The 14750-nt window shown below is 30.2% G+C and overlaps 1 protein-coding gene across 2 annotated transcripts; it reads left to right on the top strand.

Moving 5' to 3' along the window:
• The first annotated feature begins 1402 nt into the window (after positions 1-1402).
• Positions 1403-5146, top strand: LOC111287696 (protein terminal ear1 homolog). 2 transcript variants are annotated; one of them, XR_016341724.1, is made up of 6 exons: positions 1490-2376; positions 2632-3319; positions 3422-3541; positions 3703-3844; positions 3940-4651; positions 4891-5146. XR_016341724.1 is itself a non-coding variant. In XM_022878366.2 (5 exons), exons 1-5 carry the CDS (start codon positions 1653-1655, stop codon positions 4264-4266), a joined length of 2001 nt encoding a protein of 666 aa, XP_022734101.2. In that variant the 5' UTR covers positions 1403-1652; the 3' UTR covers positions 4267-5127. The 2 variants fall into 2 exon arrangements, 1 of the variants encoding a protein (XP_022734101.2); XM_022878366.2 differs by having other exon boundaries at positions 1403-2376; positions 3940-5127.
• The last annotated feature ends 9604 nt before the right edge of the window (positions 5147-14750 follow it).

The following is a 14750-nucleotide window of genomic DNA, read 5'->3' as shown; positions in this document are numbered from 1 at the left end:
ATTATATCAATAAGTGTTTTCTTTAAATCTTATTGACAAACAACAATTTCGATATCGATCACGAATATATCAAAAAAATAAAAGAACCAATGGCGTATATAGGATTTCATCAACGAGCAACATTCGAACATCGGCAAATACATGGGATATTTGAATATGATTAAGTGGTTGTAGAGAACAAAGATAGTGCTGAAGAGACAAGAGAGGACGTGGAAGGGGAGACAAGAGCATGCAAAGTAACAAAAGACAATTAAAATAAAATAATTAAGGTTGGCATTGGAAATCTCATGTCGAATTATGGAATCAAAGCCAAACAAACACCCTTTTTTATTGTACACATTAATTCAAGGACTTCGAAAGCATAGCCTGCTTCCATTAATTCATGATCATCATGAAGCCAATAGATGCCATTTTTGTCCAACACTAATTTGATGGTTATAATTTGATTTAATTAAATATTTGGTACTTGGATTTTTATGAAAAATATAATTTTTTAATTTTAAATTATATATAATGCTAATTCAAATTTTAACTCTGTTATAATTAAACTAACATTATTTTATTAATATTAGCAAATTATGTATATTGTTACACAAAACTATTAACATATTTTTCAAATCTAATTAAAAAAGTATACTTTTCTCATTTAGATGATAAAAATCTTGTCCAAAATCAACCAATTGTGGGATGTTATGTAGCAATCACATAATATTCATGTTTACAGTATATTTAACATTAATTTTATGTAACACATGACATGCATATAATTTAATTATATTAATGTTTTTTGTTACACATAATTATACTGATTGAATGTTATATAAGCAAGATAGAACAATAGTATCAAATTTTGGATTAATTTAATATATTATTTAAAAATTCGAGATATAATTGATTCATTTTTCACTTGCCAATTTTTATATTTAGCCAAAATTCATGTAATTAACTTTTTAAAATTTCCTATTTAAGATAAATAAAAATTCAAAATTTACACGGAGCATTTAATTTAACATATATAAATGCATATATTGCATGCTCAAAAAATTGAAAATTGAATTCAATTTTTTTAAATTAAAAAAAAAAAAAAAAAAACTCACAGAAATTATTTGAATTGAGACCTGGAGGCGCCTTGTGCTTCCTTAAAAAATGAAGGTTATGGATAATCTGCGCTAAATGCGATAAATAAAGACGAGTAGTCAAAATACCAGCATCAAAAGTACCATGCAGCAAGAAGGGCAATTATTTCCCTCCCGTCCAGTTTTTGACAACGCACACACATTCGTGCTTTTCGCCAAGTGTACGGCCCACATTCTTTATCACCCCAAATCACAAGGAGGATTAGAGAAAGAGAGAACCAGAAAAGGGCTTCATTGTAAATTCAGCGTTAGCAACCTTTGTCCTGGGAAGAAAGAACAAGAAAAAAAACACCAACACGCTCTAATTCTATCCTTTTACACTGCGACTTTGAACTTCGAAGACTTTTGGGAAGTAGAAAACAACAAAACAAGCAAAGAAATTTGTTTACTCGGTTTTTTAACTTCCCTCAACAAAACAGCTTCCTTATAAATAAATTTTCAGGTTCTTTTTATCAAGCCGAAGAAGAGGTTTTTTTTTTGGCTACTGATTCTCACTTCTCAGCCCCTGAAACAGCCATGGGGGAAACCGGTCCAGTCCGGTTCCCTGGAAACCTAGACCCGTCAGCGCAAGAATTTTGGCCTGCCAAAAACCCTGTCTGCCATCCCCAAATTCCTTTATTCAGATCACCCCAGCTTTACTACCCGTACGCTGCAGCCCCCCCAACGGTGCCGTTTTGTGATAGCGCCGTAGCACAGTTCCATGCTGCCATACCAGTACCTGCACCTGCACCAACGGCGTACGTTACAGCTCCCATGGTGGTTGCACAGCAGCCACCACTGCCGCCTCCGACGACGGCGGTGACGAGGACTTTAGTGTTGACTTTGGTTCCATGCGACGTCAGTGAGTCTAAGGTGAGGAAAGAATTGGAAGTGTTCGGGGAAGTACGTGGGGTCCAGATGGAAAGAGTCCGAGAAGGAATCGTGACCGTTCATTTCTACGACCTGAGACATGCGGAGAGAGCTTTGAAGGAAATACGAGAGCAGCACATGCAACAACAAACCAGGGTTCGGAACCAGCATGTTGCAGCTGCTGCCGGATGTGAACCAGGAGATATCAACGCCTGTGCTCCACTGCCTCCTCCTGGGCCTGGACTCATAGCGGGGAGAGCTGTTTGGGCCCACTTCATTATTCCGGCAAGCAATGCTGTTCCTGACGGGAATAATCAAGGAACTGTTGTGGTTTTCAATTTAGACTCCGGCGTTTCTACTTTTAAACTTAAAGACATTTTCCAAGCTTATGGTAAGTTTTGGTTTCTCTACTTTTTCCCTTTTTCCTGTTTGAAAAAGAGAGTTGAAAAAGGGTGTATTCTTTGGTTTTTTGTTGTTCAATCTGATGAGTCTCTATCTTTTTTTAGTTTGTCCTCTTTGCCTGCTGAAGTTAGTGGTGTCTTTCACTACAAAAAAGGAGGAACAGCTTTTTTCATATTTATGGATATGATTTCATTTCATCTTTTCTTTAATTTTGTTATTTATTTTTTTATAACTTTGTTGTTAGGCCCCGTGAAGGAACTAAGAGAAACACCATTGAAGAAACACCAAAAGTTCGTGGAGTTTTATGATGTAAGAGATGCGGCCAAGGCTTTAAGAGGAATGAATGGAAAAGAAATTAATGGGAAGCAAATTGTAATTGAATTCAGTCGACCCGGAGGATATAGCAGAAAGTTCTTCAATGCTAACACATTCACAGCTTGCACTGATAATATGTCATTGACGACCAATAAATATAATTACCATACAAGAAATTCAAATTACCCATCTTCTCCCCCGCATCCGCCGCCGCCGCCGCCTCCCCCGCCTTCATTGGCTCGCAAATTCTCTGGTAGATTTTCTTCCAACATCCCTCCTCGTTCTTTTATTTCTCGAAGCCTATCACCTACGAAGAAAGTGAGTAATTCTAGTAAAGGAAACCCTAATGGGAATAGAAACAGTAAGAGTTCGGTTGAAGAGAAGGTTGGTGGTGGAGGTACGAAGAAGAATGCCAAGGAGAACCAAATAAACAACCAATCATCAGTGAGCAGTAGCAATGGGAGTAAGCAGCAGCAATGTAGGGGCAGGCCATGGAAAGGTAGACAAACGAAGAAGTTTGATCCTCGTTTCCTCATAAGTGAAGATGCCATGGTGGAATCTAATTGTGAAGATTCCAGGACCACTGTCATGATCAAGAACATACCCAACAAGTATAGGTTAGCCTTTTTTTTAACTAACTACTAGTACTTAAATAGAAAATATAATAATTGCACTTTTGGTTTCTTGTTGAAAATGCGTTTGAATTTGGCATGTTGCAGTCAGAAATTGTTGTTGAACATGCTGGACAATCACTGTATTCACTGCAACGAGCAAATTTCTGAGGGGGATGATCAGCCCTTATCTTCTTATGATTTTGTGTACCTCCCCATCGATTTTAAGTAATTTTCTTTTCCGTCCCATTTCTTTTCTCATTTTTTTATGTAGAATTAATAGAGATATACTAATTCATGAAAAATAAAATAAAATTGAAGATTATTGTATAATTCATTAACATTTTTTTTTGCTTTTGAATTTTTACTATTTTATTTTAAAAAATCAGCAACAAATGTAATGTGGGATATGGATTTGTGAACATGACATCTCCACAAGCGACATGGAGACTTTACAAGGCTTTCCATCATCAACATTGGGAAGTTTTCAACTCCAGAAAAATCTGTGAAGTCACTTATGCCAGAGTTCAGGTGTTTTTCTTTTGTTGGATAAAAAACTATAAGCTTTATTCTTCATACGGGTCTGATTTTATTTCAATATATTTTTGTTAACTGATTAAAAATAGGGGCTGGAACCGTTGAAAGAACATTTTAGAAACTCAAAATTCCCATGCGAAATGGATCACTATCTTCCAGTAGTTTTCTTGCCACCTCGTGACGGGAAACAGCTGACTGAGCCACTTCCTATTGTTGGTCAAAAGCAGCAGCCCATCATCAGTGGTCCCTCAGGCAAAGCCAATGAAGAAGAAGATGATGACAATGATCATAGTGTTGTTGAGGGTTGTAATGAAAATCTGCGTGGCGATGGTGGTAGTGTAAATTCAGATCAAGAAAATAGTGCTAACAACACCAATCATTTCACTTACTGTGATTCTGATGATACCGTTGACTAGCACGAGGAAGCCCTCATTTACGGCAGCAGCCAAGGGCCAACGGCCAACGGCGGCGATGTTGGTAATTGATTAAATAAAGAAAACAAAGAAAGGATTGTATCTGTTGTGGCCTTGAACAGTGAACCCCTGAACAAACCCTAAAGCAAATTTTATCTGTGATTTTTACTACTACTACATGGACAGTCATGAAGATGTGAATGAATACAATATAATCTTTGTTTACTGCAACCAAGGCAGCGTCCATTCACAGCTGTTTATGCTGTTAAAACCTGGCTGCACTAACCAATGCCCAATCAGGAGCTTGTTGAGCATCGAGCCTCTCTTATATAGCTGCCCAGCCCACCGCCAGCCTAAGGCTTTCTGTCTCTCTTTTTTTCTCTTTCAGGTAATAGCTTGGGCTTACCACCATCACCCCCATTTACTTAGAACCTCATCACCTCTTTCTCTCTCTTTCCTGTTGCTCTCTTAATGGATCTTAATTACCATGATAAAGAAATGTAGCCTAAATGTTTTATTCTTTTTCTTTTTTTGGGCCAAGAATGTTGTTATTTTAACTTTTGTACTCGTAGTTTGAAAAGAATTTGATTTTGGATTTTTCTCTTTTTTTTTTTTTTTAATGAAAAGGATGTGTACAATGAAGAACCAGAAGCATCTCTCTCTATGGAACTAATATGTTTTATTAGCAATGGATAAAGCAGAAGGGTTCTACCGTTGTTTTTGAAAGGTTGGGGTGGGCAGATGGCTGTACATCACTGACCCCTACTGTTGCTGTTACTTTTGCAGTTCTTTGTCATTTTTCGCTTGTAGCCTAGCGCACTATACCCTTTAATTCATTTTCAGCATTTTGGGTTTGTTTTATATAAAAATTACTTGTGTTGACAAAAAATAAAAAGAAATATAATTTTTTTTTTAGGTAATATGAAATATATACTTTAAAAGTTAGCATTGATAGACTGTTGACATCTCATTTTATTTGAAGTTTAAAATTTATTTTATTTATAGTTTATTTATTTTTTATTTTAATTATTTTTTATTTAATTTTTTAGTTTAATAAAAAATATTTTGTCATGAGAAAAATGAGTGTTATTAGAATTAAAGTTGGATTGAATCTGTAGAAAATAAATTTTAATTTCTTGATGATACAAAAGTTTGATAAGAATAAAATTATAGTCAATCAAAAGCTCTTTAAGTGTTTCTACAAATAAACATAAAAATCAATATAGAAAAACATGTTTGGGAAATTGAAAAAAAGTAAAAAAAAGTGAAAATTTTTTGAAAGGAAAACAAAGTCTTGTCAAAAATTTTGGGGAGGCTTTCGTGCAACTCAAGATTTGACTAGGATGAAAGGTGGTTTAAGAGTCAGAGTTAACATTTTTTTTTTAATTTATTTTTTTATAATTTTTAAAAATTTTTAAAATTTCTAGAATTTCTTTAAAGATTCTTGTAAAAAATTCAAGTTTTACAACAAAAATCCCAACTTTCAACATTGAAGTTCCAAAACCTAGCGATCAAGTCTAGGTTTCAGTAGAACTCTTGATGAAAATTTTCAAATTTCGACACCATTTTTTAGAATCTAATGAAACTTTAACTTAAATTCATCTTCGTTTTTAGAGAGAGAACAGAGGAAAAAAGGAAATGAGAAAACAGGTTGGGAAAATTTTAAGGAAAAAGAGAAAACTTGGATTTTTATATTATAAAAAAATGATGTCATTTTGAGTTTTAGTTCCCCTAAGGATCCGCATGTTTTCATTTACATTGACCTGATCTAAGTACCTTGACCCGCGAACTCGACAAGCAAACTGATTTTTAGCCTCTTTAGCTTCAACTAAGTCAAACCAATATGTGAACCGTCGAGCCGCCTTTCCTTCCTATAGCCATGCACCACACTAGCCAAGCCGGGTTGATTCTTATTTTAGTATTTGTCTTTTATTTATTTTTAATTTTTGTTTGATGCCATTATTTTATTTTATTCATTTATTTATTTTAAAGTATTCTGCATGATTAATTTTTAGGAATATTAGAGAAGAACATTATAAAATAAAAATAAAAAATATAATAAAAATACATAAACAAGTTTAATAAAATTTTGGGAATGAATTAAAAATTATTCAATGATGAAATTCTTAAAAATTTTAAATAGTAAATTTTTTATAAAATTTCTAGGTGAGAAATTCTCTAAATTTGACCAAAACGATGAATTATTTATATGAAATTTTAATGAAAGAAATTGTATTCTTTTTCAAATTAAAAATAATAATTAACAAAAGTTTGTGTGAAAATATTTGATAATTGTCCACGGATAGAATCTCAAGAAAAATCACTAATGGTTGAATTTTTATGAGATTTTCAGGCGAAGGTTTTTTTCCCTAAATTAGGCCCAAATTGTGAAAAACTTAGAAATAAAACTTATAAAATAAAAAATAAATTTCAAAAATGAAATTCTTAATAATTGCAAATGGATTATTATATAAGATATTTTTAAGGGAGAAAATATTTCTAATTTTGCCCAAATAGTGGAAGGATTAGATATATTTTCAATAAAATAAAATTTTAACAACAAAAAATAAATGATTAAGTTTTTTCGATGATAGAGCATTTTCAAGAAAATAAATGAGATTCTTAAATATTCTCATGTGATAAAGTATTTTTAAGAATTTTATCAAATTGATGAAGTCTTAAAAATTATTCCCAATATTAATAAAGACCATTAGAACTAAGATGATTGCTACGATAATTTAAAATTAAATGGTACTATCTTAGTATGGGCGTTGTAGGGGTGCTATAACCTTCCATACACATAATTGAACTCTCGAACCTGGTTCTATTCAAAAAATCAAAACCTATTCTTTAAGGATCTTTAGTCAAGCTTAGGAGCTACTTAAAAAGATGGATTCATTAAATGGCCAATCACCCTAGATAAAATATTAGTGTTGACTCTTTAGGTTATGTCTAGCTATAAATTTACTGATCTATACGTTATGATAGTTTGACAACTCTACTAGAAATTTCGAATGTCAAGCCATTAATTAATTTGAATTATCCTCAATTTTAGTTTGCTTGGTCTTAAATTATTCATCATTTTTGTTTGCATTTATATTTATTGTTTTTTATTTTTTGACTTGGCTTATGAAAATTATGAATAAAGATATATATTCTTTCACACACATTATCACATATATCATATGAGCTCTATACTCGAGCTTTGTCCTATTTAGGATAAAGTAAAGTACCTACGCTCTCGTGATATAATAATCTTCATAATGGCTAGTAAAATACTTTCACTTAAATTGAATTCTTTCAGTGTATAGCCTATGATGGACAAAGATTATAGTGTCTTACTAGTCTATGATGGATAATGATGTGAGAACAATTTGAGAACCTTTAGATTTAAGCCAAACCACATCTAGTAAAACATAAGAAGCTAACCTTAGGTTAGAGTTATATCTACCTATAATTAGAATGTAACCTTAGTTAGAACATATGAGTGGACCTTTTAAGTTTCATTCATATCACTTTCATGACAAATGTTATTTAATCTTTATTTATTGTTAAATTGTTATATGTTGTATGTTTTATCCTTAATCCAACATCACTACATATAATGTATTCATCCATGCATCATAATGTGACACGTTAGTACATGCATTCATACATTATTTAGGTATTCATTCATGTATGCATATAGGATTCTTTAAAAAATTAAGTTAAAAAGCTTTTTCGCATACACATTTAGTAACATAAGCATGTTAATTATGGTACAAGATTCAAAGATAGCTCCATCGTTTAATAACCCAGTTCAACCCATTAACTATCAATATAACACCAGAGCTCGAGCCGAGCAAATGAAACAAAAAAATGTAAATCATATGAAAAAAATAGAAAAGGCCTAAGAAAAACTTAAGGGGGAGTTAAGTAAAATTTTAAAAGCCTTAAACAAAAAGAAAATCATAGAAGAACATGCCAGCCTATAAAAACATTTATCACATGATGTTGTTGATATTCTTTATCCTCTTAGTTATAGGTCACATCAAGCCCAATCCACACAAGATGCACCACCACAATAGATCACATACCTTTTAAGATATACCTACCATTAAATGTCTTTCGTGTTAATTCAGAGGCATTTTCAAAGTTATGTTAATCATGTCTTTACAAAAAAGGTAAAAAAATCAATTTAAGTCCCTAACTTGGATAATTTGAAAGAGAAAGAGAAGTTGAGGCCAAAAGTGATTGAGACTATAAAAGGTTTAAAAGTTGAACAGAAGATGAACTTGTTGGATTAGAGATTACGAGCAATTGAAAAGATGAATTTTTATAACTCAATGGATGCAAGCGACCTTTGCTTAGTTTCAGATATAATGATCCTACCAAAATTCAAGGTCCTAGAGTTTGAGAAATATAATAGAACAAAATGTTCAATAACTCATGTTACCATGTACTATAAAAAAATGGCTACTTACATAAGTAATAAGGAACTATCAATGCATGTATTCCAAAATAACATTACTAGTTCCAATACTAGATGGTATGTTTAATTTGATAGAACTTGTATTATCTAATGAAAGAAATTGACAAAGGCATTCATCACTTAATACCGACACATTATAGACTTAGCTCTAGATTACCACTTTTTGCAAAGTATAAAGAAGAAAGTCACAGAATCTTTTAAAGAATATGCCCAAAGGTGAAGAGATATGATTGTTCAAGTTTAATCACCTCTAACTTAAAAAAAAAACCATTATATTGTTCATCAATACCTAAAAGGCACCTTACTATGAGAATATGATAGGAAATACCACTAAGAACTTTGTTTGTTGACCTTGAATTGATCCTTATTTTAAAATGACAAAACATTAAAGCTAAATAAACTTGATCAAGATTTTGAAAAAGATTTATTTAGTACATGTTCTTAAGTTTTATATTTTGGTACTAAATAAATAATATGATTTTCAAAGCTTAAACAAACCTTTCTTTGTTTTCATATTTCTCAAACCAAATCTATCTTTAAAGATTATTTATTTGAGCTTAAATGAAAGTTCAATTGTTGTTTTTAAAGTGAACTTATTCATTTTGGACTTAATACAATTTTAATAATATTGATTTTGATAAATATATTAACTTAAGAAAGCTGTTTTACAAGAATAAAGTTTTCCAACATTAAACTTGTTTTATGTTTCTATATTAATTCACAATGTTTTAATATTTGAATTTTATATGGTTGGAAAGCTCTTTGAGTCTAATTTCTAATGGATTAAACAAAATTTAAATTTAAATTTTCTAAGAAAATATTTTAAATTTTTACTAGACACTCTGCAGTTGTCAGAAAAACTACACAAAGGGTAACTTTAAAAATTCACTATAATTTGTATTCAATGAATTAGGTGATGAATTTTATATAGATAGAAAGCCCTTTAAGTACAGTTTCTAAATCTTTAAATGGTTTGTGATTTGAATTTATATAACACAAGATATAATTAAATTAGTGAGTAGAGTATAAAACATGAGATAACCACCCAGCCACTGAGAAGATTGATCCCTTCATGGAAGGGATCGATCGGGTCATGATTTTCAAAGGCAAATTGGTTTAAAACATGAACCAATCGATCTTTTCATGGAATGGATCGATCGGGTCTGGGCAAATACATCTCCAACGACTATTTTTTCAACCATTCAATAGCTACTTTCATTTCCTAAGCATTCTCAACGACTATTTCCTCAATTTCTCTATAAATTGGGCATTCCAACACACCAAGAAGATTGATGAATTAAGAGAGCAAGAGCCAATAAGCCATATTTTTATTTTCTCTTAGAATTAAGAGTTTTTAGAGCTTAAATTCAATATTCTTTATTTTTTTTGTATCCAAAATATTGTTGTATATCCATTCATCATTTTCTTTGTACTTCATTAGGTAAACACTCAACCTTAAGAGGTATTTTAGTTTACAAAAATTATTTGGTTATCTTGTAAATAAAAGGTGAGGTATCCTCTTAATTTGTAAGGGTAGAGGTTGTTATATAAGCTTTGAAAAAAAGATAGAGATTTAGTATAAGATAGGTTTGTATCTTGTAAGAATTTTTTTTTAATTAGTGGATTGAAGCCTTGGTGTGGACAACCAAGAGAGAGGATGTAGGTGCCTTGTAGAGAAAGATCAAACCTCTATAAATCATTGTGTTTGATTTCTCTATCCTTATCTCTTTACAATTTACTATTATTTATATTTGATTTTAGGTTCATTAATTGATATTGTTTGCATTATATTTTCATCAAAGTTACTTATTGTTTTAATTTCCATTCAACTATATTGAAATCATTGTTTGGGAAAAATTTGAAGAAATTCAATTCACCTCCTCTTAGATCACCATCTCACCTATAAAGCTAACAATTGGTATCAGAGCTTTGATCTCTTTTTGTAGGTTTAACCACATTAAGTAAAGATCCTATGGCTCAATTTTGGTTCCAAAATGATGAGAAAGTCATCAAAGCTCTCATGATTGATAAATTTAAAATTTATGAATGAAGAAGGAGGATAAAGATGTTCATAATGACTCAAGATTTTAGAGCTTGAAATGTGGTTGGAAAAAGGCTTTGAATTTCTTCAAATGATGCTAACTACATGAGACAAGTGATGGATGATGCCAAGGTCAAGTGCTTACTGTATGGAGCTCTTGACTCTTACAAATTCAAGTTGGTATCAAAGTGTCCAACCTCAAATGAGATATGGGAGAAGTTGGATGAAATACATGACAAACAATAATTCAACCAAAATGCATCATGTCTCATGGCTCTTGAAGATCCGAAGGTAACCACTAATTCTATTGATTCAAATTCATAGACTTTTGATAAATTACAAGATGCTTATAATGAGCTATATGTTGAATGTGAATTAATGAAGAGGAAATATAAAAAAAATGATTTCAAAGTTGAATGTAGAGATTGAGTTTTTAATGAATGCAAAAAATGCTTTGGAAAAAAAATGAAAAATTAAAAATAGATTTTGAAACCTCTTAAAATATGTATGTAATTTTAGAAAAAAAAAATTTTGATTTAAAAAAGAAATTTGATGTTTTCATGAATGAAAAATAAGAATTTTTAGATAAAAGATTAAGTGCTAAAATGGTTAAATGCAATTTTTATAATTTTTATGGTTATACTATACATACTTGTCCTGTTAGAAGAAAAGTTTGATTTAGAATTAGGTAAGTATGGGTTCCTAAAAGAACAAGAGACTTGGTAACTAACTCTCAATGACCCAAAGCAATTTGGGTACCAAAAATCAAATGAGATTGTCTCTTGTAGGTGTGCTTGAGCAAAGAGCTACAATATGAGATTAAAGATTAAATACTCTAGACACACAATGGAGATGAGCAGCCTTTAAACTTTTATTTGAAGAGAATTTGAAGTTGGTTACCTATTCTTGATGAAATTTAAATGCTTGATTGATTATGCAAAATTTGGTTGCCTATTCTTGTTAGAAATAGAATGCTTAATGGATATTGGTATATACTTTATTGATATATATTGAATATACCAATTTTACTTGAAAAAATGTGAGGTTGAATTGAATATGCATTTATTTTACTTTTAAGTGTGCTTGAGATACTTGTTGAAATTGATTGTGGTGTTAAATTGCTATTTGTTTAAATGATTTTGGCATAATGGAAATAATTTTATGATTTTTATATATATTTTATGATTGTTGAATTTGCCTAAATGACCATGTTGATTAAAATTACTCAATTTATTTTTAATGCTTGGATAGTGTGAAATATTAAAAAAAAAAACTTAATTATTATATTCTAAATTATCATAACTCTTGATTTGTGAATTGATGAACATCTTGTGCTTAAATCATATATATTGATGTTTGATTGTTCATTTCTTGATTTCTTATGAAATAGTCTTGAAATATGTTTTAATTATTTATCCTTACTAATTCAAGATTTGTTTCTTCTTTTGTGTTGATAAATTGAAACTTTATGTGCTTAAAATATATATATTAATTCTGGGTTCATCTTTATGTTTTGGTCAAGATATGTACTCATATGATGATTGATTCAATTTGAGCTTAATGCTAATGATTTGAAAGTGCTTAAATTATTTATTTTTTAATTTATGAAATACTTTTGTGAAATATGCTTATTTTTGTACTTAAACGTTTTATTAATTTTATGAAATATTTTGGATATTGTGCTCAAATGATATATCTCTTGATTTATGTTTTAAAATTGATGAACAATTTTTTTTAAATGATATGTGTTGTTGGTTCATCTATTACTCTTGTCAAGTGTGTGCTTATATGAATATGATTGAGCTTTACTTGGCATGCTTGCAACATGACTTAGTGAGTGATTTTTTTATGATGCTTATTTTTAGCTTAAGTCATTGTTGATTATGGCCTATAATTTGTGTTGACATATTTATGCTTTTGTACTAACATTTTCTTGAATTTTTTTGATGATAAATATGTCTTCCTTGAGTTTTTAGTTTTTATATGGCCTAAAATTTATTTTGGCATATTCTTTGGTGATTTATTGAATATATATGAATATTGAATATGTCTTCTTTGTCTTCAATATTTCTAAATGATCTAGAAATGATTCATGTTTTACACATTACATGAGAACTTTAGCTTTAGTATCAATATTGTGATATTTGATGCTTAACTTGATATATGACCTCTAACTTAAATATATATCTCCCAAGTAATTGGTAACTTGTGCTTAGTGAATAAATTTTTTTTTCGGCTTATAATGACTTAGAATATGGAATTATTTTCTAACAATTGGTATAATTTTTATCAATTAATTTTCTTCGTGCTTCTAATGAAAATCCTTTATCAAGAAACTTTTCTAAGTCTATGCTAGGACAACTTGAAATGAGAATGAATAAGCTTACATTTTTTAGAATTTCAAGTGGAATAAGCAAAGCAAGTCATCTTCATCAATCAAGCTCAAGTACATCAAAGACTAACTCAAATGATGTGGAATGAAGGATTTAAAGCCTCACTCGACTACAATAAGCACAACAACATAGCTTGATAAGGATAGAGGTAATTGTGTTAAATACAAGCTATGTGTCTATGATTTATAATGTTTAATACATGATTTGATAAATGTTTGCTTTGATTGTGTGCATAAATGAGATATTGTGCTAGAACATATAAACACATTGCACAAATTAATCACGAAGCCACTTGGTAGATATTGTTCTAATATTTTTAAAAGCTTGGATTAATTAACTCACCTTCATTGATATTCATGCCTAGTTTTTGAATGCTTTGATTACTAGTTTTTATTACATGAATATTTGTTTGAATCTTTGAACATGAATATGAATTGAATATATTGATTTCTTGATCTTTCAATTGCCTTGACTCATGGACGATAAACTATGAACTTACAATTTGAAATTTATATACATGTTCATTGATTGAGATTGAGATGGCATGTACCAAATTGTGCTTAAATGCTTGTATATATATATTTTTTAATTAGGTATATTTCTTATGTATTTTGCATATGCTTGTATGATTTTGATTGAAATATATGATTGAAAACTTGCATATGTTTGAATTAAGTACTTTGCTTTGCATTGAAATAATTTGGATTATAATTGAATAATTATGCTTTCATTTTTTCTTTGCTATAGCATATGTGCTCATCATGTTTGAAAAATGCTTGAATAATCTTGGTTATGACATCATGATATTGAACCTCATTGCTCATTAGTACTTATGATTTATTATATACATATGAGCTTTTGGTTCTTGTTTGGATAGGATAGCTTATGAAAAACTACTATTTATGCATGTATTGAATGAATCTTTCATATGCTTAAAGTATGTTTGTTCTATGAAAGTTGTTGAATAAAATTGCTAACAATTGGTAACAATTTATATCAAAATTGCTAAAGATTTTTTTTTTATAGATGCTTATTTATGTGCCTATCCTTGATATAGCTTGTACTTCTCATATAAAATTATGTATACCTTAAATTGATTAATCTTTATTTTGAAAAGGAAGAGAAATTTTAGAATACAATTTTGCTTGATTTGTTTTGTGATAATAATTGGTATACTTTATCATTACATATCTTTTACAATTGGTATCCATAACAATTGGTATGAGATTGTATGCATGTGCTTGAATTTATGCTTAATTGCTATTGATGTTTTAGGTTCTAAGCACATCTTATCCTAACATGATTTATGAGTAGATTGCATATCATTCATTATCCTTTGCTCATAAATTTTATGTAGTAAATTTGATGACTTGTGCTAAAATGCTAAAATTGGATACACTTATACTTTTGTGCTTGAATACATGTATGTAAACTTCATTGTGTATATTATATTTGATTACATGTATTCAAAATACTCTTGATATTATTGGCATCAAGCATTTTGTCTTATGCCTTGAATTGATCTCTCTTTCTTTTGAAATGACTAAAAGGAAGAAAAAATTTAGAGATATTTCTTCTTGTA

Source organism: Durio zibethinus, chromosome 4 (genome assembly GCF_047325235.1).
Source record: "Durio zibethinus cultivar Kanyao isolate XHJ-2024 chromosome 4, ASM4732523v1, whole genome shotgun sequence".
Classification (NCBI taxonomy): Eukaryota; Viridiplantae; Streptophyta; class Magnoliopsida; order Malvales; family Malvaceae; genus Durio; species Durio zibethinus.
Note: the sequence above shows the minus strand (reverse complement) of the source record. Positions and strands in the feature narration are given on the sequence as shown.

Bases quoted from the DNA above. Each gene is read 5' to 3' on its own strand.
- LOC111287696 (XM_022878366.2), top strand. From the start codon at position 1,653: ATGGGGGAAACCGGTCCAGTCCGGTTCCCTGGAAACCTAGACCCGTCA. The intron at 3,320-3,421 runs GTTAGCCTTTTT...GGCATGTTGCAG, and splicing joins AACATACCCAACAAGTATAG to TCAGAAATTGTTGTTGAACA. The intron at 3,845-3,939 runs GTGTTTTTCTTT...GATTAAAAATAG, and splicing joins TCACTTATGCCAGAGTTCAG to GGGCTGGAACCGTTGAAAGA.